Source organism: Orbicella faveolata, unplaced genomic scaffold, assembly GCF_042242905.1.
Source record: "Orbicella faveolata isolate gen_17 unplaced genomic scaffold, um_ofav_v1 contig_47, whole genome shotgun sequence".
NCBI classification, from domain to species: domain Eukaryota; kingdom Metazoa; phylum Cnidaria; class Anthozoa; order Scleractinia; family Merulinidae; genus Orbicella; species Orbicella faveolata.
Window position 1 is genome coordinate 11,167,567 of NW_028301577.1, and position 22,014 is coordinate 11,189,580.

At 38.9% G+C, this 22,014-nt stretch overlaps 3 protein-coding genes across 5 annotated transcripts; 2 read left to right on the forward strand and 1 right to left on the reverse strand.

The window, feature by feature from the left end:
• The first annotated feature begins 36 nt into the window (after positions 1-36).
• Positions 37-13,711, forward strand: LOC110069258 (HAUS augmin-like complex subunit 7). 2 transcript variants are annotated; one of them, XM_089280604.1, is made up of 11 exons: positions 37-97; positions 205-311; positions 478-554; positions 989-1,050; positions 1,510-1,625; positions 2,928-3,092; positions 10,397-10,490; positions 11,093-11,249; positions 11,891-11,943; positions 12,671-12,764; positions 13,582-13,711. In XM_089280604.1, exons 1-11 carry the CDS (start codon positions 47-49, stop codon positions 13,668-13,670), a joined length of 1,065 nt encoding a protein of 354 aa, XP_089136730.1. In that variant the 5' UTR covers positions 37-46; the 3' UTR covers positions 13,671-13,711. The 2 variants fall into 2 exon arrangements, with proteins under 2 accessions (XP_089136730.1, XP_020632411.2); XM_020776752.2 differs by having other exon boundaries at positions 12,671-13,711.
• Positions 5,240-8,800, forward strand: LOC110069257 (major facilitator superfamily domain-containing protein 6-like). Its single transcript, XM_020776751.2, has 2 exons — positions 5,240-7,136; positions 8,193-8,800. The coding sequence occupies exons 1-2, from the start codon at positions 5,873-5,875 to the stop codon at positions 8,426-8,428; spliced, it is 1,500 nt and encodes a 499-aa protein (XP_020632410.2). The 5' UTR covers positions 5,240-5,872; the 3' UTR covers positions 8,429-8,800.
• Positions 13,250-20,590, reverse strand: LOC110069263 (aquaporin-4-like). Of its 2 annotated transcripts, XM_020776759.2 has the most exons (4): positions 20,079-20,584; positions 16,456-16,691; positions 15,400-15,480; positions 13,250-14,897 (listed from the first exon to the last, which is right to left on the reverse strand). In XM_020776759.2, exons 1-4 carry the CDS (start codon positions 20,374-20,376, stop codon positions 14,796-14,798), a joined length of 717 nt encoding a protein of 238 aa, XP_020632418.1. In that variant the 5' UTR covers positions 20,377-20,584; the 3' UTR covers positions 13,250-14,795. The 2 variants fall into 2 exon arrangements, with proteins under 2 accessions (XP_020632418.1, XP_020632419.1); XM_020776760.2 differs by lacking the exon at positions 15,400-15,480 and having other exon boundaries at positions 20,079-20,590.
• Between the last annotated feature and the right edge of the window lie 1,424 nt (positions 20,591-22,014).

A 22,014-nucleotide genomic window follows, 5' to 3' on the forward strand; every position in this document is an offset into this window, starting at 1 on the left:
TCGAGGAGTAAGTCCCATGATGCGTTTAGAGTTGGGATTTTGAAAAATGGCGGCTTCGGGGAAGGACAGACTATTTCACTTTAAATCGAGATTAGAGGTACATAGATCCATGTAACGTTGGCAGCTTGTAGCTTTGTAACATTAGGACTTTGGTCTCTTTTTTCATGTTAAATTTGAACTCTGTGATCTGCCATGTCCCTTCAGGAGCTTGATTGCCCATATCTCGGTGGTGTCGAAGATTCATGGATGGAAGAGCTGCTGTTCAAACCAGGAGAACCAAGGTTAAGACTTCTGCAGTGGATGTTAGCAAGGTAAGGCATATATAAGACTTATATCTAGGCGAAACGTCTAGTGGCCTTTTCTCAACCTTCAGTATTACCCATAATCATTCCCCATACAATAAATATGGGGAATGACTTGTGTAGACAGTTTAAGTCCATACAATGTACTATTGATAATTATTACATGTATTTTCAGGTTTGATCCAGTTATGTACAATATGCTGGAGAACCAACAGAGTAAGGCTTTAGGGAGAAATGACTCTAGACTTCAAAGTGAGTACAAAACATTTAAATATCTTTATTGACCACTCCCCCCAATGGGATTTTTCAGGGCCAATGGAAACAAAACGAAATGGTGAAACAAACGATGTAAATCCTTAATTAACATAACATGGTTGAAAATCCCAACTGGCAGGAGGCAGACCAGTTGGCTATTTACAAACATGAACGAGGAGTTGAACGTGGGGCTATCGAGAACAACACCAGCTTGTGGTCAGAATGGGACTTGAACCTGCAATCTCAGGATTTCAAGTTTGGTACCCTAACCACTCAGCCAGAGAGCCACACTTCATCCTTGTATGTATACTGTACCTGCAAGCCTGTGTATGTAGTTAGTCACATGTTTGGTTCAATTTCCAAAGCCATTATTTTGGGGAAACTGTAAAATTCAAAGTTTGTAACAAGTTTTACTTTGTATAATATTTCAGAGTTGCTGTTTTCATGTCATTTGTTGGGACTTTGTAAAAGTGATGATATTGACCTTGTTCAGGTAAATTTCAAGGGTGTAAATTTATAACAAGAAGCTTTGATAATGTAATAAAAACGATAATGTATGCAGTTTTGGGGGCAAGTTTAAAACACTTCTTATGGCGAAATGATAAAATAGCGCGATGACTTAATAGTCGATGAGGGATACGGTTGTACCCTTACTGATATTGAGAGCTAACCACTGTTGATTCAGTGCTATTTAGGCTAACCATGGTGCTATTTTGTGCCTTAAACATGTTGGGCAGTTTTGGTAATGTGAAATTTACCAGCTATATAATATTAAAAAAAAATTATGCAATTTAATACTGCCGTTTTTGGTCAATTTAAATTTATTTATCACATGATTTTATATTTTGCTTGTACAGTAGTACTAACTTATATCAAGGACTAATGTTCCTGTTATTATGCTCCACATTACATACAGGCCTATGATGCTATTTCATTGTGGTGTTCTTTGTAGGGTACCAAGTCTAGAAACAAACAAGCAGCATTTTGGGAAAACCTGATAGATCTTGTCAGTGCAGTAGAGTCATCAGGTCAGATTCATCACTTTACAACCCCAATAAGAACAGCAAGGTTTGTGTCCTACTTAGAAGTGACATAGTGTGGTAAAGTAAATTTTTCAATACAGGGATTAGGAGATAGGGGTTAACATTATATTGTGGCAGCAGTTTCAGTTATGAAGGGTTGATTTCCAAACAGATACCTGGAACTGGGACAGTAGGGTTATCAGTAAAGGAACAGGGTTGCCAGTCAGTCAGGGAAAAGTCAGGGAAAAGTCAGGGAAAAACAAATAAATTTTTCAAGGTCAGGGAAAAGTCTGGGAATGTTGCTAAAAGTCAAGGAAAATCTTAGTTCTTGTCAAAGTCAGCAAACAGTCAGGGAATTTAAAGCAGATGCATGTGCTACAGAGGCCGAAACAAAAAAACAAAAATGGATTTGTTGGTCAAGTACATGTAAAATGCCATACATGTGCATTCAAAATCCCATTAAAATCGTAAGTTAGAGGTCGAAAATGAAGAGAGGACTATCAGTGGTCTGCAAAAGAAGTTGAAGCTACTTGAAAATGTGGATTCCGCTTATTTGATAATTCACCTAATGCAAGGTCAATGAAAAATGTTTTGAGGTCAGTGAAAAGTTAGGGAATTTTTGGGTTCTAATGAGTGGCAACCCTAAGGAAAATTATGAACATTTGGAGCTTACAGTCAACTAGTTTACATATCGCAATGAACTGATTAATTTGAAAGGTTGGAAACACACTCATGATGAAATTTTAAGGGAACTGGACTCAAATCTTGATCTGAGACATCAGATAACTTACATGTAACTAGTTCCCAGTCTCTCTTGAATCAAAGTGTTGCGATTGTAAGGTAAAAAAGGTGAAGTTCGCATACAAGCCATGTGGCTCATTAGGCCGGACCTTATCCTGCTTTCTCAATTCTGTAGCATGAAGTGACTGGGATTATTACTACTCCTCCCTTGATGTAATGCTAGTCCATCACAGTGTTACCTCCAGCATTAAATTCACCAGTACCCATTTGTACACCTGGGGAAAGAGAGGCACTGTGAGAGTAAAGTGTTGTGCCCAAGAACACAACACAATGTCCCCAGCCAGGGCTTAAACTTGGACCACTTGATCCAGAGTCAAAGGCAGCAACCATGAGGCCACGACACCTGCCCTTCAGAGTGTTGTGACTGATTAATAATACTCACACAAATCGTTTTAAAAGCAAATTGAAAAAGCACTTCATCTACAAGACTCATGAAGCTAGATCTAATTAAATCAGTACCCCCATCCTATTCTTTGTATGATTTGTATTCAGTTTGTTGTCAGCTACAATCATTTTTTAATATTATTTTTTGCTGTTGTTTCAAAAGTTTACAGTCTGCAGCTCATTTCTCTTTGGACGACCAATTCAAGAATGACTGTTACTTCTTTGATGCACTGTGTCGCCAAAATGACCTTCAGGATATTTTTAGGTCAAAAGTTCAGCTCTACCCTCCTGACTTGGTAAAAACTACATCAGGACTGGAACATAAAAAGTAAGTTAGAGTAGGATAAGTGTGCAATGATGGGACTGTTTAATTCTACTGCACTAATCACAAAGCAATTACTGGGAAAGCCTTCTCTTGTTCAAAATATTTACCAGAAAACACTAGTAAGCATCAAAATTCAGACTCTGGAACTATACATACAGAAAGACATACATAAAACTTTATTTTATCTCAGATATAAATTATTAATTCACTTATTTCTTACTTTTACTGGAAATAAAAATATTTCCATGGTGTGCGAAAAAAATTGGAATTTCTGAAGGGGAGGGTGGTCATATGAAAAATCCCTTCCATGAGGGGTATCGATATTTTCTGAAACTACACAATTAGAAATATTTGAAAGGAAAAAAAAACAATCCATGAATTTGCTTATTCAGTTAAAAAAATATATTATTCTGACATCTGCAGTTGAAGGTGGAATGCCAGCATACTAATGCAGAAACATGTGCTCTTGACCATGCTCTTCAAATTGAGGGAAATTTTGGTAAAGAGACAACCAGATGTGCAATTACAGTTTAGGTCTGCTTGACACCTGCTTACTAACCCCTCATGTCCATATTTTGTAAAACCTAACTAACGCATACAAACATTGAAGCACTGAAACACTAGAATAAACCGAATTCTAAAGTGAAAAACTTTGCTCAAAAAATTACAGACACACTATTTATGTCTGCTACACGGATCATCATAACCCATCTTAATAACTCAGCCAGACACACATTCTGATACCAGAAAAAAGCAGACTTCTGAAGAAAAAAAATTCAGTCAGAAAATTATGTATTGATCAAATAGAAACATCAACACCCCCTAGGCGTACCCCAGGCATTTGACTCGTTGCCACGCCCATTGGGGGAGGGGGGGGGGGGGAGGGGGGATTTAACACCATACAAGAGAACTGGGGAGGAGATTTGGACAAATTCCCGCGGTTGTTTTAACCGTGATCGTAATCATGGCGGAATTCTTGGAGATGGGAACGCTAGAGGAATTTAGGGAAATTTAGGGTTTGTGAGATCCCGGCTGGTGAAAAACGGCCTGGAAATATTGCGCGCTGTGTTTGAAGTTAAAATATACCGTTTTGTTTCTTCAGGCGTAGGGCATTTGAACACCATTTTTGCCCGGCAGCGGGGAATTTGACCAACTGAAAATTCAAACTCCTTTACGCTATTTGTTGTCCGGAGCGAGGATGTTGAAGTTTCCACTTGATCAACGGCACATTACAGAGTGAACTTTATTGAAAACGTTCTCTGAAAAAAGGAACAGTTTCTCAGTTCTTCAATCTAAAGTTATCAGCTTCTAATACTTACAAACAAGTATCAGCAATTTCAAACACCTTGACATATTTACGTGTTTCACCTTAACACCCGAGGAATAAGAAGGCTAAAATATTTATTTGATTATGATTAGCACGTTTTTCGAATACCTATGGCATTTATGTACATTTTATTGGTTAATTTTTATTGGTAATTGGGAAGTCAAAATTCCCAGGTCTACTGAATAAAGCCTAATTTACACCAGGGAAATAACGACAAAACGACATAGGAAGGGCGTTTTGTCGTTATGTAAATGCAGTGTCAACATCCTGACATAATGGCATAATAGCAGCATAAAGGCTAGTTTTCACTAGAACATAAGCACAAGCACAAACATAAGCATAAGCACAAGTGAAAACAGGCGCGACGTAAACATAAGCATAAGCAGAAACATAAGAAGAACGAACCCACTCATTTGTCTTGTGCAGTTTTCATTAGTGACGCGCTCGACATAAGCATAAGCATAAGCACAAGAAAAACGGAACTGTTCGTTTTTCTTGTGCTTATGCTTATGCTTATGTCGAGCGCGTTACTAGTGAAAACTGCACAAGACAAATGAGTGGGTTCGTTCTTCTTATGTTTCTGTTTATGCTTATGTTTATGTCGTGACTGTTTTCACTTGTGCTTGTCCTTATGCTTGTGCTTATGTTCTAGTGAAAACTAGCCTTAACAGTTTGAACATAACGACATAAGGGAAAAAAAAAACTGATTCATTCCTTACGTCGATGTTCACATTACTGACAGAAGCGATTAAAATGACGACATGATTGATCATCGCAGTTGTACACACAACTTAAGCAGCTATGAAATCTAAAAAGCCTGATTTTGTTTTCAGGGTTTAATTTCACAGCTGCTTAAGTTGTGTATATAAAAAAATTTAACTGCGATGATCAATCATGTCTTCATATCTTTCTCTGCAGTTCAAACATATGATCTTTCATATTATTCACTTGTATATTAAGCGGTTTATGTCGTTTTGTCGCTGGTGTGAAACAGGCCCAAGTGAACAAACAAAACTTGCAATTATTCTAAATCTGTGTTCTCACAGTGTAGCAAAGGCACTTTAAATGAGAGAATGAAGTGCGAACATCGTATAATTATGCTAAAGCAGTGCTTTTTCGGGTGCTCGAATTGTGACAAAAAATGTTTTTGTTCCCTTGAAATCAGTAAATGATCATCCGTTTACTCTAGAGGCCCTCTGGGCACTCTAATCTGGTAACTACAGCAACGCTACCTTTTCAACAGAAATGTTTCTGTGACACAAACGCACATATCGCCCGCCCTTAAAGGCGGTTGTTTTGTTTCGGTTGAGTGAAACCAGCGATGAAATAAGTGAAGCGAGGCAGTTGTAGAATATTTGAATATGTAAATTACATTAGCTTTCGTATTACCTTGATTTAGACACTTAATCGTTCAAAAACGTTAACAGCACAGTAGTCGAGATATTATCGCCGCAAAATGGACCACGAGGATGCCCGTCACCAAATGAAAAGGCATTCTCAATCGGCGACTTCGCAAGATTCTTCAGCGACGTGTAACCCGTCTAAATTAACCTTTAAAGCTTATTTCTTTCTATTTTTCGCCGCCATTGGCAGTTCCCTGCCTTATCTGACATTGTACTACAAGCAGCTTGGACTCACCGCTGGACATGCAGGGATTCTAAATGGCGTGAGACTCTTTACAGAATTCATCGGGTCCCCGTTATGGGGCATGGTCGGGGACAAATTTAGGGTGCGAAAGATTATCTTATTCGCTTCGCTGGTGTCGTATACAACAGGGACTTTGTTGCTTATGGCTGTTCAACCGCAAAATCAACAGTGTGTCAAGACTGAAGCGAATAAAACTGAGATAACATCTCTGATTTTTACCGCAGGAGGAACGCTAAAATTAGGAGACGACAAACAAGAGGAAAGATTTGAAAACCACGCTAGTACTGCACATTTTACCCGCAAAGTCGACGAATCCGAAATCACGAAAATATTCATAATTTTTCTGGTGATAATTTGTACTAGTCAAATCATTGGTTCTGTCGTTTTCAGCATGCCTGATGCTTTAGTCGTGGGCTTTCTGAAAGAAAATGTTCACGCGTTCGGAACTTTCCGAATGTGGGGCGAAGTGGGCGTCGCTGGAGGTTCGTTTCTCGTCGGAGGAGTCATAAACTTTTACCAATCGGAGGTGTGCGGTGAGACTGTGAAGAACTACTTCATTTCATTCTATTTCTTTGCTGGATTCAATGCGCTGGCAATATTCGCTGTAATCTTCATAAAAGTAAGCTACGCCGATCTGGAGACATCATCAAGCGTTACTATATTACCATTACTGAAAGAACTTCTGAAATTCCGTAATGCGGTGATTATAATTATGGCTACTTATCTAGGAATGCTGAACGGCTTGCACGAATACTTCGGCTTCTGGTACCTGGATGATCTCGGGGCCAAGCCCTACATGTTAGGTATCGCATCTGGTTTGCGTTACACCGTAGCTATGCTCGCGTACTTCGCGTCAGAGGTTGTAATCACCAAGGTCGGACATGTGTGCGCCATAACCGCAAGTTTAGCACTTTACGTAGCGGTGTACCTGGGCCTGGCATTTGTCCTCAACCCCTGGCTGGGTGTGGTGCTATACAGTGTCCAGGGATTGCTGTATGGCACAAGCTGGGTAGCCTGTGTGGTTTTTGGCGGTACCATATCCTTACGACTTGGCTTCTACGCAGTTACACAAGGTAATTGATGACTCGGATTATCAATTCTCTCTACTGATTGCCGTAAATTTCTTTTAATGTTGGTTTGCGAATTTGGCCGTACATCAAGGCGTAGGGTTGAGTTGCAATAAACAGCCACTGATTTTTTTCTTATTTTATCGTCAGCTAACCGTATGTCTGGGATAAACTGAACCATGCTAAATGTGCAATAATTTTTAAGGCACCATGCGACTACTAAAAACACTGCAAAGATTTTGAGTTCGAAGAAAAATACATTGTTTGGATGGGATCAATGCTTGATCTTGAACGTTTGAACAGGGAACCGAAATTTATTTTCTTAAGGTCAGGGAAAAGTCAGGGAGTTTTATTTTGAGTTAGGGAAAATTGACAATTTGAAGAAAAGTCAGGGAAAATTGAAATTATTACACCACCGATTAAATACCATTGAAGGCTGGAAAAACAATTCAGGTCATTGTTGTGCTCTCAAAGATGTTTTCTTTCACGAAGAAGGCGAATTGTTGGTGTTTTTTTTTTTTTTTTTTTGATCAGTTATTATCAGTCTTGCTAAATAAATGGGTGGAAAGGACCACTGTGAGGAGCAGCTGGAGGCCAGTACTATATCTGAAATTTTGTAGTTATTTGGTTCATAAAAATCATATTTTATCGAGGAGAAGCCAGGGAATTTTGAAAAGCGATATCTGTGGCAACCATGTTGAGCTCGCAGTTTCGTCAACTGCCAGCTACGCAGAGTAATGATTCGCTTGAAATGAGAGTTAAACGCAAATCTCATTAACTCTTATTTTGTCCTCGTACTTTTTTTATTTGGCCACTAAACTACGTGGAGAACTTGAACGAAATTTAGGCGACTCTGGAACCTAGGAGCATTCGTTTATTTTTATGTTATTTACTAATTTGTTTTCTTCTTTTGCGACATAAAGCAAAAAGTTGATGTCGACAAAATTTCGGGCAATAAGGGTCCGTTTCTTACCAACATTGCCGCCTAAAACTGATCGCCGGCTCAGATAAATCGCCGCTTTTCTGCTTGACGTTTCTAACTTCGTGTTTGTTTGACTGCAGGTGTCCTGGGTGGATGTTACTGGGGACTAGGAGTTGGCACAGGCATAGTGATCAGCGGTCTCCTTATCAACTGGGTCGGCGTTGCCAAGACTTATTTCATTTACTCTATCACGACAATATTTGTTTTAGGTCTGTTTTCATCCACTCATTTGTTCGTAAAGTTAAGAGAAGGAAAAAGAGAGAGCGAAGAAAGTTATAAATTAGTGGCGACGAGTGAAAAGGAACCCCAGGAATAACGTTGACGTTTAATATACAGGGATAAATTATTGTTTGAAAACTTGGCTTCTTAGAGTTGAACCCAAGCCGCGTGCAGATGTCTAGTATGTCTATTGCTTTCACTTATTTCAGTGTAATTTCCAGATTCCTTGAGTTCTCGATTTTTCGAACCTTCCGATAACTCGAACTAGAAGTCGTTTCCCTCTCCTCAGTCGAACATTGTCATTTTACCCCCCCCCCCCCCAACCCCCTGCAAAAAAAAAATTCTCGAACTACTCGAGTGTTTCAATTAAAGCAATTTTCGTTTCCCTTCGAGGATCGAAAAATCGGGATTCTCCTGTAAAATGTTTCAAAGAAAAAGAAATAAAAAATTCAAAGTTTACATGGATAAAGTTTAGTAAATGCTTTTTAATCTACAATGAGTGTTAAAAGTTGTTATACAAACGCAAAAACATGTCCAGACGAGCATACTTTGCAAATCTTAATAAAACTCAGCCAGACCAACATTCTGACACCAGGATAAACAGAACTCCGAAGACTGATTAAATAGAAACATCAACATCCCCTCCACCCCCTCCCTTCTTTGGGCATATCGCGGGCATTTCACTGTTATACAGGAGGAGTAGGACGAGATTTGGACAAATTCCGGTGTTTTTACCTTGACGGAAATCACAGCGGTAATCTTGCAGATAGGGAAACGAGAGAACTTTGAGGGAAAACCATGTTCATTTGTGAGATCCTGGCTGGAGAAAATCGGCCTGGAAAAACTACGCGCCGGGTTTCAAGGAAAAAAGGGTTTTGCTTCTGTTTTCCGCGTCTATGTACGTTAAAAGTTCATTTCTAAATCACGTAAACTTCTGTCCTCCTCTACAAGTTGTTTTTCTCCAGGTATGTACTAAGGTAGATGCATTTCACCACCAATATTTGCCCTCGGGAAGGCAATTCACAACCGAAAATTCAAAATCTCCTATGCCCAGGGAGTTGCCCGGAGGGGGATGTTCAAAGTTTCGACTTGACCGGCTTTACAGAGTGAAATAAATTGAACTTCATGGGCACGGGTTTGCACGCGATTGCAAACGTAACTTCAAGCTTGGAACATTCTAATCTAAAAATATGTATACTTTTAGAGCCATTACCTCTCTTGTAAACAATGATAAAACAAAATATCATCCTTAAAGGGGCTCAGTCACGGTTTGCATGTTGTCAGCCTCAATTTTTCAAATTTGTCGTTTGTAATCCGTGTTAATCTTCTCCATCCTTAGCCACCCTTGTTCCTTTATGGTTTATCATTATCTCTTTGGTGTTTTTCTATCTTATTAAACTGTTATTTTCAGGTTTCCTACCATTTAAAGGTAATTTTGTATGTGGCCAAAATAACTCAAAATACCTTGACTGAGCTCCTTTAAGAAAACAACGCCTTTGCCATGTTACATCTAAACACAGTAGTTATTCATTTAACCCAATCATTGTGTAAATGTCAACAGATGAAGTTACACCAGGTAATTGAAACCTTCCAACCGTTCTGAAACGACTTTTATTCCTGCTAGGTTCTAAAGAACGGCCATCAGCATAAAAAAAAGCCGTCACAAGGCTGCATGCTTATTACTACAAGATGTGCACCTCGCGTAGTCTCGAACTGTATCTTTCTGTTTGGCTCTGGTAGAACACTTGAAATACCCAACTTGGTACAACAGCTAACTTTGTTTTTCACCAACACATTTCCCTGCCTCTTTTTCACGATTGTAACTTTTCTTACCCACAAAAAATTCAACAACTGAAAAATTATCTACTGTAGGAACCCGCAAAAATAACGTCATGTCCCAAGTTCGTAAAGCATTGCTTGAACAAACACAGTTTTTAAAGCAATGGCAAGCACGACTCTACTTCAATTTAAAAATATTGTGTAAACGTGGCTGAACAGAGTGTTTTTCAAAATTATGCAGGTCCTCATATGATTATTTAGTGTTAAAATATCTGCCAATCAACAGAATACCTGATGAGAAACAGTTGATGTCCGTCACAGAAAAGTTGGCGAATGAACTGGAAGAACAGAGCAAACAGCTGGACGAGCTAAGAGAAAATGTATGACAAACAGTTCATTTTATTACAGTCGAACCTCTTCGCCACAGCCACCTTGGGGACAGAGGAAAAAGTGGCCGTTATGGGGAGGGAGGGGTGTAATATAACCCCTGTTTTTTTTTCGGGGTGCTACATTTTTTGTCAAAAAAAGCTTATTCTAGCATATGTTCATCAAAATGTATCAATACAGTAGAAACTAAACAGAAACAGATACTAACGACGCCCGGTACGGATCAAGTCTGTGACCTTTTACAATACAAAAATGGGATTTTGTATACACCGTTCGTCAGTCGTTGATTAACTGGCCGTTGTCGAGAGGTTATTTTGGCCGGTTGGGACGAGTTTTAGTAGCCGTTGCCATTGTGGAGAGGTGGCCGTTGTAGAGAAGTTAAAATAGGAGTGAATGTATGGACCGTCCGTCGGGACCAAAAAAGTAACCGCTGTCGAGAGGTGGCCTTTAGTGGAGGTTCGACTGTATAAATCTTACACTTGAATCAGGTAACCTTTCTGCTCATGATAAATCAGTGTTTTTAATTGCCCATTATAGTCGCTCTTTTCCTAGTTTGAAATTTGCTAAACTCTTTCGTATGTTTCTTTGACCACAGGCTCCTCTATGTGATGCTGACGCTATAACAGTTGAGAAAGTGAGCAAAACACTGTCTCTATCACTCACCACCATGGCTCAGGTTGTGTCTGGATTTCTTCACTGCTTTGAGACCGAGATGAAGCCTTGGTGTAAAAGACCAGCACCTTTACTGTCAGGTACAATGGGGTAATCTTGAAAGTTGCTCATAAAATGTTGGATAGCTTCTCACTTGAATGCCTAAAAGTTGCCAAAAAATTGTCAATAATCCAAAAAAAATGCTACCTAAATTTCTTGATATTTTTATATAAACGTTAATTAAAAGCTAAATTTTTCGTTCCACACAATGATTGCTAACATCGGTCAAGGAAAAAAGTCTAATAGACCAGAACACATGGTTTATTTTATGTCTTGCCGAACGATACGAAAGAACTTCAAACTTCAAAGGTTGATAAACATTCAAGAAATTCGCATAAATTGAAGTTTTCTGGGAAATCGTTGGCTTTTTCGTGCTTGACATGTGCTCTAAACCTACATTTTGATCAGAAGTTGCTCAGAAAGGCTCGAGGTTGCTAGAACTGCAAAAAGTTGCTCACGTAATATTTTCTTGGGATGAATTGAAAGATTACACGTGTTGGTATGTGTTGTAGGTTAAAAATACTGTCCATGTTAAGCGCGGTTGTAATGTGGGGCTCAAAGACTTAGCCCTTGATGTCTGGTGGCTTGATTTTTATTTCGTAGACTCTGGCTTCTGGGCTACCATAAGCATGAAAAACTTAATTCAACTTTTAGTTTACTTACAATTTCCTTTTGATTACAGAGGTTGGCCCAACATTCAGTAGAGTTCATTCACTTTTACTGAGATATACAGAGGTGAGAACGAATCCGGAGGCCTGTTTTGGTACCATTCATGCCTTTACTCAGATGATTACGTGGAAATGGCAGTTGTGTCTTTAATGCAGGGATTAAACATAGCAATAACCCTATGGAAGTGATCACCCTCAGTGGCTCATTCGCCAACTATGCATTAACGTATTTTGCATTTTAAAACTCCTGACAAGGTTGCCCTAAATACCAACCTACTTCATCAAATAAGCAACAGCAATAGCCCTCCATGAGGGATTCAGTGGGTCTGTTGTTGTAGCTGTTGATGGTGATGGTGATGGTGATGATGGTGGTTGTGGTGGTCGAGGCAGCCACAGCAGCAGTGGTGGCGGTGGTGCATTTACCAGCTCACTGGGAAGGTTGCTCTTGCTAAAGGGCTACTCTGTTTGTTTGTTTGTGAACTAGTGCAGCGTGCAAGGAAAGTCGTGCCAGATAGCCTGGGGCCAGTGGTGTTTGCAGTCTGGTTGGTGGATTCGGGCAAGCGAAGTTTCTTAGCAAAGTACTGTAAGAGATGAAATTTTGTAGGGCTTGTCAAAATGACTTTAGGATTATTACATCATAGTTACAGTTTGCTCGAAGCTAGGGTAAGCCGCAAAATTGGTGGAAAATGCAAAGTGTCTTATGTGACTATGGTTGCAACGGGCACACAAGTATTATATTCTCTTGTGTGAGTGATGTTTTAATTCTGTTTTACTTGTCCTGTTACAACTTTCAGCTGCTGCAAAGCTTGGGAACAATCAAGGGCTCCTACAATGAAATATGCCAGGAAAGTAAAGCGAAAGTCTCAAAAAGACAAGGAGATGACTCAGGTAACATGTACTCTTACATCTTCATTATCGCTTTCACAGTCGCCTTCTACGCCGTCTCTATACTCTCTATTATTTTATATAATTATGTCGAATTATTCTCGCATTTTGATTGGTTCTAACTTGTGATCAATTGGAAGACAGATGCATAGATGACGTCATTAACAATTTTTTTTCTTTATTATATCAAACAAGTAGATTCCATGTTGCCGGGCGTCTGTTCAGTAACAAATCACAGAAGACGTCAAAATGTGGCAAGAACATCAGTGACACTCGGCTATCGCCTCGTGTGCCACTTTTTTGTTCTTACCACATTTTGACGTCATTTGTGATCAAATACTGAACAGACACATGATAAACATTAAATCTATTTGTTACGTCAGTTTCATTCCAAAGTTCAAAAAATAGTGATTTTCCTTACGAACTGCCAGAGATTTGTCAGTTCATGTAGTGTGGAGAATTAAGTATTACTTGACATCAAGATCCCCCAAGTTCATTCAGTTCTTTATTTTCGTCATCGCCTGCCTGATATAGCATACAGTACTGCAGAGACAATTTTGATATTAATCACGGTGGCATTCGGGTTTTTTTTTCCCTTGCTTTCGGCCTTTTGGTTGATTCCCTCAAAGTCCCAGACCTGGAATATACTCTTCCAAAGATTCCTCGTTACCCAGTAACTGAAATGACATTAGATAAATCGCAAACCGTTGTGTTCTTGGATTTCGTCTGTTAGCTTTGGTTCCTAAGGTCTCAGGGAGACCTTAGGAACTAAGTAACGGTTAGGATATATTTACCTTTTTGTTATCTCTTATAATTTCAGGCATCAACCAGGCGGAACTGCAAACACTTCAGGGGTGTTTAGGTGTGTTGGAAGTTTCATTACAACGACTCAAAGAAGGAGAGCATTGAAATCATGATGCACTGAGCGTGCATCCACAGAAAAAGGAAAATACACGGACTCACATAAAACCTGCAAACAGAGTCTACATAACTTCCTGCAGTATAGAGCAGCCCTTAAAACATTGAATCAAAACTAGAGAATTTTGCGTCTTCTTCGAGAATCTTTTAAGGATACCGGTGATCGGAGGGATGGTCACTGATTGTATTTAAAGATCATGGGTGACCTGCCAGCTCAAAATGCTAAGACGAATCAACATCAGTTTTAAACATGTGTTAAACCTGTTTCAAAACATCACAGGATCCACTATACTGCATGGCTAGCGAGAAGAACAAGAATGATTACAAACTCAAGCCTCGACCGAGTCTCGTATTAGTAGTACGGAGTTTAATTAACCACGACGCGACACCGAGGACAACGTCGGTTAAGAGAAGGAATTTATATTTGACCTACGAATCTTGCGGTACTCTAAAGTCATTTACTTTGTTTATCACTGTCAAAACTATCACAAAACTATCACAAGTCTAGAACACAGCGATAAATTTGAAATAAAAATTTAAAAAATCAGCCGTTGTGGTTCATGTTCTCCAGACAAATCAGAATTTGGTCATTTCACGTTGTTGTTTTGCCGAGGATGGCAAAGAAATGTACCAAGAATTATAACGCAAAGGCACAGCCATTGTTCTGCTATTTAATCTTTTGTTTAGCAACGTTCCCGTTGCCGTCGTGGTTTCTTAAACTCCCTAGTGTGAACGTAAAACTCAGTGTATTTAGTGTAAATAAAATATTTGGTATTTATTTTTACATTGGACTGTTACAGTCCCTACAGCTAGTTATTGCAGTGGTAACATTTTGTGTATATTAGGCATAAATTATCAGTCTAGTTTTTGTATGCTTCATGTACGGACAATAATGACAGGTGTTTCTTCCAGCAGAAAAACGTTTATTATTATCTCTTTGGTGTTTTTCTATCTTGGTAAACTATTATTTCCAGGTTTTCTTTGATTTAAAGGTAATTTTGGACATGGCCAAAATGACTCAAGATGTCCTACAGTCTAGAATGGGGGACCGTTGAGTGATAGGAACTGTACTGATCATCTTTCCGTTACGTTGTGAGGAAGTTTCGCTGGCCCTGTTCAAGTTACATTTGGAACGACTTCGGTTTTGCTTGAAGAAAAGACGTGCTCGTACAGCAATGCAGCGATGATACCGCCTGGTATGGGTCCAACCCAGTAAACCTTAAAAAAAACGGGGGAAAATAACAAAATAAAAAAAAAGGCAGTGAAACGTTCATTATTCAAGAATGCGTCTTTGCACCTAAAATCGACTTCTTACAATGTTTCAACAAGTTACCAGATAGCATTTCGCGAGCAAAATGAATCGGAAACCGGCTGATTGGTTTAAATTTTAAAAATTGGGATAAAAAGGTAAATCCAGCCCTCTTGGCTTAACACCAATTTCTGTAGCAAGGGCGTAGGAATATTACTACCCCACTGGATGAGATGCTAGCTCTTTCTCTCGAGTTGCTTCAACGATTCACCTGTGCCCATATACACGCCAGGGTGGAGAGAGGCACTGTGAGAGTAAATTAGTGTCTTGCCTAAGAACGTAGAACAATGACCCCGGCCAGGACTTGAAACCTGACCGATCGATCTGTAGTCTAAGTGCCCTAACTATTTTCTTGGCCACCCCGCTTCGCTCTCAGGGGTACGTGGACGTAAAACAGGTTCTCTCGCTTACCCAGTGATGTTCCCAAGAGTTCATGATCAGGGCGGGCCCGAATGACCGCGCGGGATTCATACTGCAGCCAGTGAAAGGAATCTTGGAATAAAAAAAAAGAGTCGATCGCAAAAATTAGTCATCTTGCTACCGATTGCTAAATGTTCATGAACTGATTTTAAGGAGCTTCTTGCGCTCGTTCAATTTTAACAGAGGAATCCTAACATTCAGGCTAATTTCTGCATACCATGATTGGGAAGTTTGTATTCAATATAATGTACTGGTGGTTGTTTTTTTGTTTGCTTTTTTTGTTTTGTTTTTTTTCTAACAACGCGCGCTCTCATTGGCTACTTCGAGATCACCTAACTGTTTTCCGCCAAATGTTTCCCGAGCGGGCAACATTGCTAAATCTATGACGTCAGGGAGTAACAGTGAACTGTTATCCGCGAATTTTGACCGACGACCACCGTTGGACACCAATTCTTTAAATGTCTTCATTGTGCTGTGTAACAATATATACATTCGCGGGTAACACTGAGATTCTCGGAAAACAAAATGAACTGTTTCCCTCAGTACCAGTCTTTTTAAAGACTGGTACTGTTTTAAAAGACTAGTACTCTTTTTAAAGACTGGCACTGTGTCAATGTTTAACATTTAAAAATGTTAAACATTGATACAGTGTGAAGTCCCTCATGTTGATAGCCTGCACACCTCAACCCTGAGTCGAGACAAGTTTCTGCACGTACAACCAATGCCCTTCCTTCTAGGAGACAGCCGTCCAGTTATCTTAGTCCCGTGACTAAGATCTAGCGATCACAAATTTGTTCCAGCTCCTTTTTCCTCCCTTCCCCCGTCCCCTTACCTTCCCCCGTCCCCCTCCCTTCCGCGCAAAGTAGGTTGTTCCATTCGCTATACATTCCTTCCTTTTACTCATCAATGTCGACAATGAAGGAATCCTATTCGCGCAGTAAGCATATTTGCGCACATTTGTGGAGGGAGAGAGAGAAGTTTCAATTACACCTTGGAATATTTTGGTTGCCTTGGTACAGTATTTCTAAGCCACTTTAACACACCTACCCCAACCATGTGACAGATGAACACACACAATCCTATGGACAGAGGTATTTCGTACCCTCGATGTTCCTTTCCAGGATCAGTCGCGGCAAAAATGGTGAAAATCAGCACAAACGTGAGAAGGAGCTCAATTCCAAAGGCCTGGGCACCATTTATCTCTTCCGCAGGTTTAGTCACTCCCAGGTCCCCGTGTAACCGAGGACTTGTCAGACCATACAAAAGCGCTGCTCCTAAAATTCCTGGTAACAAAAATACGTTTATTTCAAAGGTGGAGTTAGAAAGTGTAATTGTTTAATTGGCAGAATGTTAAACACAAACAATGCTTAGTGAGTAGGTTCATTCCTTGGTTCGTTCGTTTCTTCGTTCGCTTCGGTGATTGTTCGTTCCTTCATTGGTTCCCTCGTTTGTTCACTCGTTCGTTCTTTCGTTCGCTCCCTCGGTCGTTCGTTGGTTCGTTCGTTCCCTCGTTTGTTCACTCGTTCGTTCGTTCCTCGTTCGTTCGTTCGTTTCGTTCGTTCTTTCGTTCGCTTTTTCGGTCGCTCGTTGGTTCGTTGGTTCGTTCGTTCCCTCGCTCGTTCGTTCCTTCGTTCGCTCGCCCTCTCGTTTGTTCACTCGTTCGCCCATTTAATGATAATCTGTCTTTTACAGATCCGTATGACAGGGTAAACGTGAAGCAGTCAAAAATGTCATTCAGGTTTTCAGCCGGAAAGAACATATTTTTATCTTAACCACTCAGTGGCACGACCCTTTCAACTGTACAAACAGAACGTTTGGCAAATATGGAAGCCTCAGATATATAAAGTGTATTCCGGAAAAAAATATTTATTTTTCGTCGTTGCTGTTTGTTTTGAAAGACGGCACTGTGTATATAATTTTAGCTTGCGCTATTCGGTAGAATACGTCTACTGGCAAGCTTTGTACATAAAGGAATCTTTTCCAAAAGCAATACCAGCCTTGAGTTGCTAGTTCACAATCCTCGATAGCAAATTGCACAGTAGATTCGCGAAAGATACCATCCTGACAGGGTTTCAGACGCATTTCAATTGTGAAATTAAATCGCTTTTGTGAACATGTGCTTTTGCTCTGCCTCTATATATAACTACAATCTTAAATTTTCTGTCGGTCCAAGATATTGTAAAGTTAAGAACCAATGTCAAAAAACTGTTGTAAACTGATGGGGCACTTGAAAAGTGGAACCCATTCTAAGAGTTCAGTTTCCTTGTAAACAGCTATTTTCCTGTAAAAGAAATATTTTGTCAAGTTAGTGTCCCTAGGTTACAAACCTTTATAGGTAGTTCTAAGTGAATTTTGTATAGAATTTCAAATCTGTGCAAAAACTTACTTTGCAGTAAGCTAGGCGCGAATTTCTGGGAAACAAGATTTTAAGGTAACGTTGGGTACAAGGGTCACCTTTATGTACGAATTCAAAATTACAAACTTGGATTCAAAATTAAATTTATTTTCCACTATTTCCTCGAAATTTTGCACTGAATGAAACTGTCGCACAATATTCGCTCTCCTGGTAACAGAGCTCACAATTTCTTTCTTTCTTTATCCTTTCTATCTTTGTTTCCACGACATTTCAAATGTAACCGAACTGTCGAACAATATTCGTTTTCATGGTAACGTAGCTCAAAATATCTTTCTTTGTCGCGCAAAAAGTTAACCATGTACTTGCTTCCTTTAAATCTGTTTTTTAGTGTAGTTTATTTACTTGCGTTCGGTGTACTATTTCACCGGTTAGGGCGGGATTCATTATCGGGAGTCCTCAGATTTTTTCTTAATATGTACACTCTGCCCCCACAAGAATATATTTTATAAGAATATCGAGGCTGAAATTTTCAAAATTTTAAGAATATTTTAAGAATAAACCCGAGGCTGAGATTTTGATGAGAATAGAATTTTTGTGTTGAAAACGTTGTAAATACAATACAATTATATATTTTTAACTAAGCCGCGTAAAATTCTTCCTTTCTCTAAATGGCAAAACTAGCCCAAAATACAACAAAAACAGCACTAGCTGTATGTTTGATGCTAATAATATTTCTCAAAGAAGTTACGTGTGCCATATACCAGGCTTCAATCTAAGAATATTCACAAGAATATTTTCAGCCTAAAATCGGCAGAAAAAATATTCAGCTCGGACCGGGAAAACAATATTCTTCATAAGAAAAAAAAGTTCAAGTCAACTTTGGCAAAAAAAAAAATTGATGGAAAGCAGAAATTTATTTTAATAAACGTTCCGAGGACCGCTATAGGGAATCTTGATAATTATCACAGACTTTAATTTAATAAAAATCAAGTGTGCTTTTTGGCCAACGCCGAGCGTAAACTAAAATGGAAACATGCAATGACAAGTGACACGTACGGATGTGTTTGGTTACCGAACAGATAAGGTTTTTGTTTTTTTGTGCCGGCTTATCACAGATGCCAGCTTTATCAAGAACATCGCCAGTGAATGCATGCGGAGTTTAAACAAAAGTGCTGTGGCGCTTCCTATTACGTTTTTGCGAGACAAAATAAAATTTAAGATTGCATGATTAAAGAAGAATAAATTTCGAGAAAAAAAAAAACTGAATATCGTACGTACATAAAACACTGCGTACATTCTGTCTTCTTCGTAAGGTTTACACCGGTTTTGTAGCTAATTTAATTTTTTTTTTTTTTTCAGCAAATGCAAAGCTTAAAATACACGGTAAATTGTAATTACACCTCGGAAACTACAATTAATGGTATGGAAATTTCCCTGTATCACTTTCTTTTTGCTACGCTAAGAAATATAAACCGGAGATGAAAAAAAACAAAAACCAGTGTCCGCATCTTCTAGTTGCATGTTTGCAGCTTACCCTAAAACAACTACTCCGAAAGATTTGAAATATATGTCTTCCTATGACTTCCTTTTAGTGTTTACGAGTTTTTTTGACTGCCTTCACCTGTTTACCGCTAGTCAATGACAAATTACAATTGTAAAGAAGTATTCTTGTGAACTTTTCATTTGCGAATTTAAGTTGGGTTAAATAATGAACAACTTCGGTCTTTGGAATAGAAGTATAACTGTCACAGTGATTTTATTCCTTTGTCGCTTTTAACTGATAACACGTTCATGTTTATTTTCTATTTTTCAGGCCCTCAGAGGCTGAAGACGAAAGTTTGCGCAGTCAAACGATTTTATTTGAATTCGCCTGACTAAGTGACGTATTCCTTAAGCGAAACGTATTCTTTACGCTTTGAATTCATTAATTTCATCATTTATTGCCGTCCAAAATAAAACCCATTACAAGAGCCGACCATAAAATAAAAACTTATGGTTAAGAACAAGCTTTTTTGCACATATCGGGAAAAATAAAGACAATTTCTTGCTTAAAGATTTCTAGGACCAGTGAACTAAACAGGGAAACCCGTTTGTCGTAATTTTCTCATTTAGAAGTCACCATTAAATATAAGATACATATACCTGAATGCGCATGAAAAACGTGAATGCACGTTTAAAATGTACTAGAAAGTTCTTCAAACGCAGTGCGGTTTATTTGGATGTTAATTAGTCCCCTCGTTTCTCGCGAGCGAAAGTGTTGAAAAATATCCATCATGGTGTAGGATATTTCCCTATGTACACCTAATTTATCTACCTCCAAGGAGCTGCGCCAGCGTATAAAACACCCCTTCTAGGATCGAGATTTTCCGTGTTGCCATCAACGCAACGCTCACAACAGGGTTTATGAGGCCTCCGCTCAGGTGCCCGATCGTCATGGCTAATGTGGCGATGCTAAGTCCTGCAGTGACGGAGACGTGTAGGACAATGTCAGAGCTGCTGTACCGGTTTAACTTTGACCCACAAACCAGAAAAACAAACATCGTTGTTGCAAAAAATTCTCCTCCGGCACAAATCCAAAATTTGCGCTTTCGGAGCGCAGTCGCGTCCGGCATGTTTGAACTGCTAATGCCAGTCGATTGTTCAGCTTCAAAATGTCTTAGCTCACACAGCGCGCATCATTTATGTTGATTCTTAACATGATTTTGATGCATGGTCGTCAAACAAAATTGTTCGCTGCGCGCGACTATTGGCTTGGTAGCAATTTAAGTTTCTATTTTTGTTATGGAGATCGCTTCCTGCCCTTAACATCATGTTTTGCCCAGAAAATGGCTCGCAGTCTGAATATTTTCAATACATCTTTGTCAGATGCGCGTGTTTGATTTGTTATTATTTGTTTCCGTCACTGCAAAGTCAATCAAACTCTGCGATATGACCAAGAACTTGTACGTAGTGATGTTTTTCTAAACATTTGACGGATGTTTAAATACTTTTTATGATGTTTTTAGTAAATTTGGGTTTGCGATATAACAATTTGCTATGGCAACAATTTTCACCATGTGTAAGGACCATGCGAATTCACAACTGTTTTAAATGACTTCAATAGGGAAATAGTAGGCCTTTCCACAAATACCCGGATTTTTTTTTTTTTTTTGAGATATTTAGAAGTTTCCGAGATATTTAGGTAAAATTTAGATATTTAGAAAGTCTGGGAATATTTAGAAATGGTCACAGCTCCTTTTGGCTGAGCCTTGTGTTTTCCTCTCTATTTTCTTGAAACAATTCTTATTGCTATGCCAGAAACAAGACATTTTAGCAATTTCCCACTTGAAAAAGATATTCGATATCACTAAAAGCAGTAAAGCAACAATTTTTAAAAATGGTGGATGCTGGTTACATCGATGCGCCAGAATCTTCTTCCTCTACTGCTTCTGCAAGAAAATTTTGAAAATTTCGAAATATTTATATTTGGCCTAAGTGATTCAAAATCGGTTTATTTTTAAATCACAGATAAGAGATATTTCGAGGGTTTTTCTAGATATTTAGAACCGTTTAGCGATATTTAAAAAAATTGAGAATGTCCTGGAAAGATATTAAGGCGATTTTACGTGATATTTGTGGAAAGGCCTAGGAAATAAAATACAGCTGTGGATTGTTTGACAAAATTATTCGCTTTGCGGGAGGTACAGTTGCAGTTTTATATTTTTTCTTGTTTTTAAAACACCTCGGTTGCATTGTCTTTCTGTAAGCCTTGTTTGTTAATGCATTCTAGTTCATGGAGGCTTCACCAAGTTAATGTCGTTAGTATAATTCCGACAAACTTGCCGCATTCTATGTCGCAAATTGTCGAATCTGATTAGCTCTCGCATTGGTGGCTATTCACTCCTTTGTCTATAAATCGAGAAGCCCTACATTAAACGACCGTTTGTGGAGCAACTTTAAAACAAAAGGTAAAGAATTACATCGACTTCTAGACAGGTTGCAGTTGCAAGCTACTAAAAGACAGTAGGTGTTAAGCACCGACGTTCAAATGTAATTAAATTTCTTTGAAATAGGATAAACTGTAGAGAGGAATTAAAAATAGCTGATACCCACCATCAAGCAGTGTACTTCTTTATAAAAGCTATAGGGTGAACAAATATGGACGCAAACAAAGAAAGATTTTGAGACAAACGAACGAACGAACGAATGGGCGAATGTATGAACGAACTAACGAACGAACGAACGAACGAACGAACGAACTAATCAACCAA